General features: G+C 48.9%; 2 protein-coding genes across 2 annotated transcripts; both read left to right on the top strand.

Annotated features, from left to right (window-relative positions):
• Positions 1–731: 731 nt before the first annotated feature.
• On the top strand, positions 732–4151 carry LOC112589052 (uncharacterized). The gene is made up of 3 exons (XM_025300910.1): positions 732–1073; positions 1365–1627; positions 2048–4151. The coding sequence occupies exons 1-3, from the start codon at positions 732–734 to the stop codon at positions 4149–4151; spliced, it is 2709 nt and encodes a 902-aa protein (XP_025156695.1).
• Positions 4152–4394: 243 nt separating this feature from the next.
• Positions 4395–6020, top strand: LOC112589053 (uncharacterized). The gene has a single exon (XM_025300911.1). The coding sequence runs from the start codon at positions 4395–4397 to the stop codon at positions 6018–6020; it is 1626 nt and encodes a 541-aa protein (XP_025156696.1).
• Positions 6021–9549: the final 3529 nt, after the last annotated feature.

Consider the following 9549-nt stretch of genomic DNA (forward strand, 5'->3'; position numbering starts at 1 on the left):
TTTTCGTGCATAGTCGAGATTCAAACCAACGCACTCTACACTCTGCTGAGTTGACTGCGGTGCTAATATACTCTGCTGGGTTGAGGCTTTATGGTGAGAATCAACTTTAGCTTTGAGTTCGCCTCGTTGCCACGATTCAGGAGCGAACTCGATCGCCTCCGTGTGGAGCGAGTATCTCTCTTTCCGAGCGTCCGTCGAAGACCTCGGCTGTTAGGAACTGCGTTGCCGTCTTCTTGAGAGATTTGCGAGCTCTCTCTTGCTAAGTATCCGTCTAGGATCTTGGTGCGTTCAAAAGCGACGTGATCGCTTCTTCGAAGACTCTGAGCTCTCTGTCCAAGCGTCTTCAACGCCTTGGCTAGTCGCCCCGGAGCAACCGAGTCGCCTCTCGCGTGACACGAGCTTAGCGCTTTCTCTTGTACATCTCCACGCTTCTCAGGAACGTGGCAGCTTGCAGGCCGTTTAGTCCGGAAGGGCAGGCCATCCGAAACGACGGAGGTCGTTTCATTCAAACGCTCGTGGACGTATCTGTCACGAGTGTTCCTCGGGTTTCTCGGGTCGGATTTACGACCCGAATAGGCCGTACGAGACCTGAGTCTACTACCATCCTTGACTCCAATCCTTCTGATAAGGGTGTTCCGGCATCCGCGTATCTCCGCTCATTTCTGAGCGGAGTCGCAAACATTTTGGTCCTTCGAGCCGGATCGGAATCGAAGTAATTGCGCCTGCGCACAATGGCCAGTATAGAGGAACTGCTTGCTCAACAAGAGCACGTTATGAACACTATTCATCGAGCATTGCCTAATCTAAAAAAATTAGGTAAGGCCAAATGGACGATACCGGTTGTCCGCCAGCGCCTCGCCTCGCTCAAGGAAACATTTACTAAATGTCAAGAACTCGATATCAAGCTCAATATGAGTGCAATAGAAGCGCAAAAAGCCAATAGCAACTACTTTTCCTCCAAGCTCTTCTACCAATGTGAGGACTATTATAATGAAGCTGCCAACTTCACGGAAACGTTGGGGATGATCGAGACCTCTCAACCCTCCGTCATTCATAAAGTCTCACAGGACCCCGTTCGACCATCTTCTCATCTGCCGCGCCTTGATCTCCCAACTTTTGATGGGACGCCGTGCCAATGGGAAAGTTACAGGGATAGATTTCGGTCGCTTATCCACTAGGATAGAACACTCTCCGATATCGAACGCCTCCACTACTTGTTGTCAACCTTAAAGGCAGAGGCGCTAACCGCTTTAAGCCACCTAGTCTTGACCGACGCTAACTTTGACGTAACTTGGACGATTTTAGTGTCCCGGTATGAAAACAAACGACGGCTCATCACGGAACACTTGACCACTTTATTCCAGCTTCCAGCGCTTGCCACGGAGAATCCAGTTGGACTTCGAAAGTTACGAGACCTCACCAACTCAGCAATTCAAGCACTCAAGAATCTGGAACGCCCAGTCGATTATTGGGACGACATGCTAGTCCTCCTCGTCTCCCAAAATCTCGATCGGAGCACGCGAAAGGCGTGGGAGCTTCGGCTCGGAGACTCAGTGGAGTATCCCACTTACAACGAGCTCGATAAGTTTCTCAAGGCACGCCTCCGAGCACTGGATTCGATGAAACCGTTAGTGCCGAACCGCAACCATGAACTCGAGTCAGCCGGGACGATCAGAACCCGACCAGTGGTGTCGCATGCGCTCTCAGAAAACCACCCAGCAAGCGCAACAAAAAAAAGGTCAAAGGTACGACAAACAACCCTGTCGCTACCGGCAGGCCGGCGTGCCCACTGTGTCAGACTAATCATGTGCTCCATCCGAAGTTGTCCGAAGTTCCTCGCACAATCTCCACGTCAACGACTCGACGCGGTTGCCCCGTTACGGCGGTGCTTTAACTGCCTCTCTGGAAGTCACCGGACAGACGAGTGTCTGAGCCAACGCCGGTGTCAACTGTGTGCAAGGGCGCACCACACGCTCTTGCACCAAACAAGTGAGGCTGATGGTGCGAGAAACGCACATTCTCCCGCCGTTGAGGGCTCACCTTCCAGTACCGCTCATCCTGTGACGTCACATACATTGGCGCAGCCTACCGCTTCTGTGCTCCTCGCCACGACGCACATCCGTGAGCACACCACAGGGCCGAGCGACTACGATCGAGCGTTACTGGATCAAGGGTCCGCTGCAACTCTCCTATCAAACCGAATAGCACAATTGCTCCGAGTCAACAGGAATTCTTCGCCCCTTTGGATCGCAGAGATTGATGGGACGCGAACAAAAACTCGCGGTACCACCACAATCCAATTCAGTCCTTGTGGAAAGATGGAGCCGGCCTACACCACCACGGCACACATTCTCTCGTCCTTGACGCAATATAGACCAGATCACGTGCCATGTTCGACGGAGTGGAGACATATTCGAGGGTTGCAGCTCGTTGATCCTGACCCGTTCGGTTCCGACCTGATTGATCTGATCATCGGCGCTGATCTTTACGGCCGAATCTTCAGCGACGGACGACGAATTGGAGGGGGCGATGAACCGACAGCTCAGAACACGGTCTTCGGGTGGATCCTTTCGGGACGGGTCTCTTCCGGGAAAGTCGAATCGGTCATTTCCACGTACCACACCACGCTCGAAACAATTGGCCAGCGATTACGACAATTCTGGGAAATGGAGGAGATCCCAATCACTCGTCAATTCAGCCTGGACGATAAGAAGTGCGAGGACCACTTTAAAACCACCTACACAAGGACGAGAGGAGGTCGCTACATTGTGCGGCTTCCCTTCAAGTCCGCTGAACCGATGGAACTTGGCAACTCTCGTTCAATGGCGACAGCTAGTCTCTTGCGACTGGAACGCAGGCTAAGTTCAGACGTCGAGAAACAAACCGCCTATACCGCCTTCATGAAGGAATATGAAGACTTCGGGCACATGACACGAAAAGATCAGGATGACGCTGCTTCCATCGGTCAACGCTATTACATACCACATCATGCGGTCTTTCGGCAGAGCAGCGTCACTACCAAACTCCGTGTGGTATTCAACGCATCAGCCGTAATCACCACCGGTCACTCGCTCAACCAATTTCTATCGGCCGGTCCCAAATTGCAAACCGACCTGTTCGCGATACTATTAGCTTGGCGACAATACCGAGTCGTCCTGACAGCGGATATTGAGAAAATGTATCGACAGATCAGGATGGACGACCGGGGCGTCGACTTTCAGCGGATCCTTTGGAGACCAACCATAGCCGAACTCATTGCCGAGTATCAGCTTCGCACCGTCACGTACGGGACCACCAGTGCTCTGTTCCTCGCGCTTCGCGATCTTCAACAACTAACAGAGGATGAAGGAGCTCGCTATCCATTAGCGGTCCCAGTGTTGCGCCATAATGCGTACATAGACGATTGTATATTCGGTGCGGACACACTAGAATTAGCGGCAAAAATCCGGGATCAATTAACGGCCTTGCTAAGCTGCGGAGGATTCATCTTAAGAAAATGGGCGAGCAATCGTCTTCAATTATTGGACGAAGTGGATCCGGAGAACCACGGACTGGCAGGTGGAAAGGATTTGCTTCCAGACGATACCCTCTATGTACTTGGAATCTGTTGGCACCCCGGGCGGGACACCTTGCAGTTTAGGACGGCGCTTCCACAAGAGCCCGGAACCACTAAACACCAGATTTCGATCTTGTTCACAATATCAAGGTTCTATGATCCTCTGGGCTTAGCTACTCCAGTATTGTTGAAAGCCAAAATGCTTATGCAACACCTCTGGGCACTCAGGTGCGGATGGGACGAGACCATTCCGGAGTCGGTTAAAACCGAATGGGCCTGCATACATGCGGACCTGCCCGCCTTGGAAGAGTTGACAGTTCCTCGATGGACTGGTTTCCATCCGGGCCCACGCAGTTACGAGCTGCATGCCTTCGCAGATGCCTCCACGCGGGCTTACGCGGCGACTATATATCTCCGCTTAATTCCGCAAGTGGGTTCGTCGGCAGTCACGCTCCTGATTGCAAAATCCAGAGTTGCTCCGCTTAAAACGATTAGTGTATCCAGACTGGAACTATGCGCCGCTGTTCTGTCAGCGAGGCTGCTTCGACTGGTGACGACAACTCTCAAACTCGAAGCCAGCCCGATCTACTGTTGAACGGACTCTACCATCGTACTGGCGTAGCTCGCTCAGCCACCAAGTCGCTGGAAGACCTTCGTTGCGAACCGAGTTGTTTACATTCAAGCCTTGACAGCCGGAGCACGTTGGCGATACATTCCCACGTGTGATAACCCGGCTGACTGTGCGTCTCGCGGCCTATCCTTGACAGCAATTAAGGCGCACCAGCTGTGGTGGTCCGGACTTCGATGGCTCCAAAACCATTCCGACGATTGGCCAGGAATGTGGGTCGCGAACGAGGATGAAGCACGACGCGAAGAAAAGCCGATCAGTTGTACGCACATCGTCAGCAACACGGAGACATGGGACCTACAATCACGCTTCTTATCGTGGCCCAAGCTCCTACGCGTCACGGCTTTTGTGATGAGATTTATCAACGCAAAGCGGACCACCCATCCGATCGCGTTTGATCGGTCTGACCCGGCGTCCGTGGCATTTCCGTTCTGTTTACAAGCAAAGGAAATTGAATATGCCAAGCATTACTGGTTACGGAGGATGCAACAAGACGCCTTCGGTGCGGAGCTCGACTCTCTCTATCGCGGAAAACCGGTCGTTTCATTCAGTCCGATCTCGAGTCTGCACCCCTTTCTCGACTCGAATGGGCTGATAAGAGTCGGGGGAAAATTGGGCAACGCACCATTGACTGACGGAGGCAAACACCCAGTGCTGCTGAAGGCTCATTCGCTGCTCACTCAAGTGATCGAGCACCATCACCTTCGAACTTTGCACGCGGGACCAGAGCTCACTTTGGCATCGTTGCGCAACGAATACTGGATCCTCCGGGCGCGCGCTGTAGTTCGAGCTGTCCTGCACCGCTGTGTCAAGTGTGCCCGTGCGAGGGCTGAACTTCCAGCAGAACTGATGGGTCACCTTCCACAGGTCAGAGTGACAAGGTCCGAGCGCGCATTTACTCACACGGGCATTGACTACGCCGGCCCAATAGCGATTCGGACCACTCGAGGACGGGGATGTAAGTCTCACAAGGCTTATATCGCTCTCTTTATCTGCATGACGATTAAGGCCGTCCATATCGAGCTGGTCAACGACTACAGCACAGCCGCCTTCCTCGCAGCCTATGTGCGATTCAGCGCTCGAAGAGGCATCCCAAGAGCTATTTACTCCGACAATGGCACCAATTTCCAAGGAGCTAAACGAGAACTTCGAGCGGCTCACCAAAAGGCTCTCCGAAATCCAGATTTCCTAAATCAGCTCACCACTGTCGGAGTTCAATGGCACTTTATGCCCCCATCTGCACCTCACTTTGGCGGTTTGTGGGAGGCAGGGGTCAAGAGCATCAAACGGCACCTCAAATGCTGTATTGGAGCGCAAACTCTCACATACGAGGAGATAAATACCTTCCTCTGTCGGGTTGAATCCTGCTTAAACTCACGACCCCTCACAGCGGTGTCCGAGAGCCTTGACGATTATCGGCCGATCACTCTCGGCCATGTTTTAATTGGGACTTCCCTCTTCTCGCTACCAGAGCTAAGCCTGCTCAGTCTGCAGGAGAATCGGCTGTCACGCTGGCAGCTCGTGCAGAAGGCAGCCGAGGACTTTTGGAGAGCGTGGTCATCCGACTATATAAGCACACTGCAACAGCGTCCAAAATGGCGGGTCGCCACACGACTCGCTCAAGTAGGGAGACTAGTGCTGTTACGAAACGCTCACCCACCACCCATTCACTGGGAACTTGACCGCATCAGCGCCTGCCATCCCGGGAACGACGAGTTAACTCGGGTCGTCATCGTAACAACGAGTCGATCATCCTACGTGAGGCCCATCACTAAGTTTTGCTTCCTGCTGGTCGCGGAGCAGGACCAAGTCGAGACCGGCCTCGCTGCCACATGAGAGTGCCACATGAGAGTGCCACATGGTGGCACTCCCACATCTACCAAAGGGCTCTAATGATCAGTTGTGTCCGAGCAGCTGGCGGTGCCAATCAATCGCCTGAGCCCGCCAATCATAGTTCAATCATTTCAACTAACATTAGTCGAGGCGGGCGGTATGTTCGGGAATGCAGCCGATCCTGCAGAGCGGGCGGTCTGGCTTCCCGGCGCCGGCGTTCTCGCGGTCGGCGAGGTGCACGGTCTCTCGCAGGCGAGTGCATGACCGTCCCGCCGGTCGCCCGCGCCTAGCGAGTAGCTCGCCCCGACGCCGCTACGAGGCACGCCTCACGAGTCCGCGACCCGCGGGCAAGAATCCGCCGGCCGGATATATCATCTAGCGCAACGGCCAGCGCGGCGCCTTCGCATTGCCCAACGCCGATTGTGGCAATATCTGGTGTCTGGTCTGTGCGACTTGTAGCACCCGTCTTTACCGACGTTCTGTCTAGGCTTTCCTAGAGCAGTTTTCGTATAGTCCAGATTTCGTATAGAGCAGTTTTCGTATAGTCCAGATTCAAACCAACGCACTCTACATTATGCTGAGTTGTCTGCGGTGCTAATATACTCTGCTGGGTTGAGGCTTTATGGTGAGAATCAACTTTAGCTTTGAGTTCGCCTCGTTGCCACGATTCAGGAGCGAACTCCATCGCCTCGTGTGGAGCGAGTATCTTTCTTTCCGAGCATCCGTCGAAGACCTCGGCTGTTAGGAACTGCGTTGCCGTCTCCTTGAGAGATTTGCGAGCTCTCTCTTGCCAAGTATCCGTCTAGGATCTTGGTGCGTTCAAAAGCGACGTGATCGCTTCTTCGAGAACTCTGAGCTCTCTGTCCAAGCGTCTTCAAGGCCTTGGCTAATCGCCCCGGAGCAACTGAGTCGCCTCTCGCGTGACACGAGCTCAGCGCTTTCTCTTGTGCATCTCCACGCTTCTCAGGAACGTGGCAGCTTGCAGGCCGTTTAGTCCGGAAGGGCAGGCCATCCGATTTACGACCCGAATAGGCCGTACGAGACCTGAGTCTACTACCATCCTTGACTCCAATCCTTCTGATAAGGGTGTTCCGGCATCCGCGTATCTTCGCTCATTTCTGAGTGGAGTCGCAAACAAACATAATGAAAAGAATAACATACAAAAAGTATAATTAAAGGATTATTGCAATAGATTTCCACATCACCTGCGAGATACTATTGCTGATGCGTTTTTTTTTTTAAGTGGTTTCTCTAGTAGTAGTAGGCCTATTCCACTAAAAAATGAAGAATTACGATAGAAAGTATGGTTCGGCAGGAAAACTAGATGAAAAGAAGTAAATGATCATTTGGGAACAAGTAAACTAGGATTTCCTAGGTCCTTTAGACTGTACTATGGATGATCCAAAGACATTTTAGAAGAACTAGCTCGCATCAAGGAAAAAAGGGAAGTATCATTTAAAGAAGAATGTTTATCCGTTTTCGTCAATTTCATTCTGGAGAAGGAGCATTCACATAAATATGTGGACCCAAACATAGAAAAAATTCAAAGACCAAAATTTCGAAGACGTGGATAAGAAGAAGAATCTAAAATTTTAAAAAACTCGACCTCCTTTTCTAATCGGGATTTCAAAGAAATATCGCATTGCAAATCGCACAATTCTTCCTGAACAAATAGGCTTTGTTCCTCGATTTGGGCGATAAGAGGATTGCTGAAGAGCATCAAATCTCGTCTTAAACTAAATCTCGTCAAAATCACAGAAACGCCTATCAAATTTGTTGAGGGGTGGTTTGTAGTTGTTAAATAAGCGTTAGTACTGAAGTAAAATCGTATAATCAACTTAAGAGATACACTTGGTATATAGATAATGATTCTGCATACACAACTCTCTTTCTATTGTCTCGAAAAGAAAAAGACTACTATCGTCCACGCAGGACAAAAAGAACAGAACGAACTACTATGAGAGTGGACGCTCAGTCAATTGGAAGTGCACCACACACGCCCTCTCGCTTCCAAAACATTAGTTATGATGCACTCTACGAGGTGGCAATAGCAAGGAATATGTTTGTGTCCGATCTTTTTACCTCAACAAAATTGATCAATTAAAGATTGAATAATATTCAGTTGCTTAAGAAAATTACAATTTGTGCCGTGTTCTTCAAAAAGAATTTGGCAGCAGGGAAAAGAATGAAGAAGATTATCTTGCAACTGATTTTTAAGAAGCAACAATTTTCTACAGAAAGAATCTACACAACTAACTAACTGAGTAATAGTTTGGTCGAACTTTTGCAGCTTTAAATTTAAAATATTTAAATGATTAGTTATGTCGGTTATGAGAGCAAGCTCGCAAAGCGAATCTAAATCTTCGAAGAAGAATCTAAATTCGTCCAGTGTTGTAAGATATTCTTCTTGCAAAAAGAAAGAATATCTCTTTTCTTATTGCGAAGTATGTTTCAAGACATTTTCTTGCACTGAGCCATCGCACTTCACAATATAAAACATCTGTGTAGGTTGCGTTATGCTCTTCGAGAAAGTGTTTAAATTTACGCTGAGAAAGGAATTTTGGCCACCTTTAATTAAATTAATAATTTTTGTGACCGTTTTCATGGCGCTGCAGAGTTTAATATCTTTCCCACATAACGTTTCTTGATGAATAATACAATGAATAATAGGGAATGTAAAACCTCGCTGCTTTAAATGTCCGACGAACCCGTTTTTAAAACCTACCATTGATTTTGCGCCATCAGTGACTATACCCGAACATTTTGAAAAATTGATATCGAATTTTTGCAGACATTGGCTAACAGCCTTGAAAATATCTGCACCTGTTGTCCTACCATGCAATGGTATAAAATCTAAAAGCTCCTTGACATGTGAAAAATATTCAGTTTTGTACGATTCGAGTAAAAATACTCAGTTGACTCACATGCCGATTATCGGTGCTTTCATGAAGACATAAAAAATAATGTGAGCAAGACACTAATAAAAATTTTAACTTTTGTTCTAAAGAACAGGCAATATCGTCAATCCGTGATTTCACGGTTTTACGATTTAAAGGAATGCTTGCAGCTTCTTCTAAAGTTATAGAATCTCCAACGATTCCATTGCTGCGATGAGGCACTCCTTTACAAATTCCCCTTCACTATACAACTTTGAATTTTTTGCGATGAGATGTGCAATTGCAAACGACGCGGTAAGTGCTTTCGTAGAAGATTGAATATTCTCGACACTTAAATCGCGACCTTCTTGATGAACTAATTTTAATCCCTCAATTAGATTTTGTTTTTCTTCGTCCACATATTTGGAATACTCCTGACAATGAAGAGTATTATAGTGTCTATAAACGATATATTTTTTAACAACTGATGGTTGAAAACTACATAAAAGACAGATGACCCTATCGGAAATGTAAGCGAAGAAAATTTGCTCTCATACCTTATCAAAAGTTTGCCTAAACTTTTGATTCCTATCCATTGTTCCAAGAAATCCAGCCAAAAGACTACACCAAAGACACGAAATCACAAAAAAACTTGA

This window comes from Harpegnathos saltator, unplaced genomic scaffold (genome assembly GCF_003227715.2).
Source record: "Harpegnathos saltator strain DR-91 unplaced genomic scaffold, Hsal_v8.6 scaffold39, whole genome shotgun sequence".
NCBI classification, from domain to species: domain Eukaryota; kingdom Metazoa; phylum Arthropoda; class Insecta; order Hymenoptera; family Formicidae; genus Harpegnathos; species Harpegnathos saltator.

Coding starts and splice junctions, on each gene's coding strand:
- LOC112589052 (XM_025300910.1), top strand. CDS start 732: ATGGCCAGTATAGAGGAACTGCTTGCTCAACAAGAGCACGTTATGAAC. Junction 1,074..1,364: donor ATAAAGTCTCACAGGACCCC/GTTCGACCATCT, acceptor ACTTTATTCCAG/CTTCCAGCGCTTGCCACGGA. Junction 1,628..2,047: donor GCACTGGATTCGATGAAACC/GTTAGTGCCGAA, acceptor CTCACCTTCCAG/TACCGCTCATCCTGTGACGT.
- LOC112589053 (XM_025300911.1), top strand. CDS start 4,395: ATGTGGGTCGCGAACGAGGATGAAGCACGACGCGAAGAAAAGCCGATC.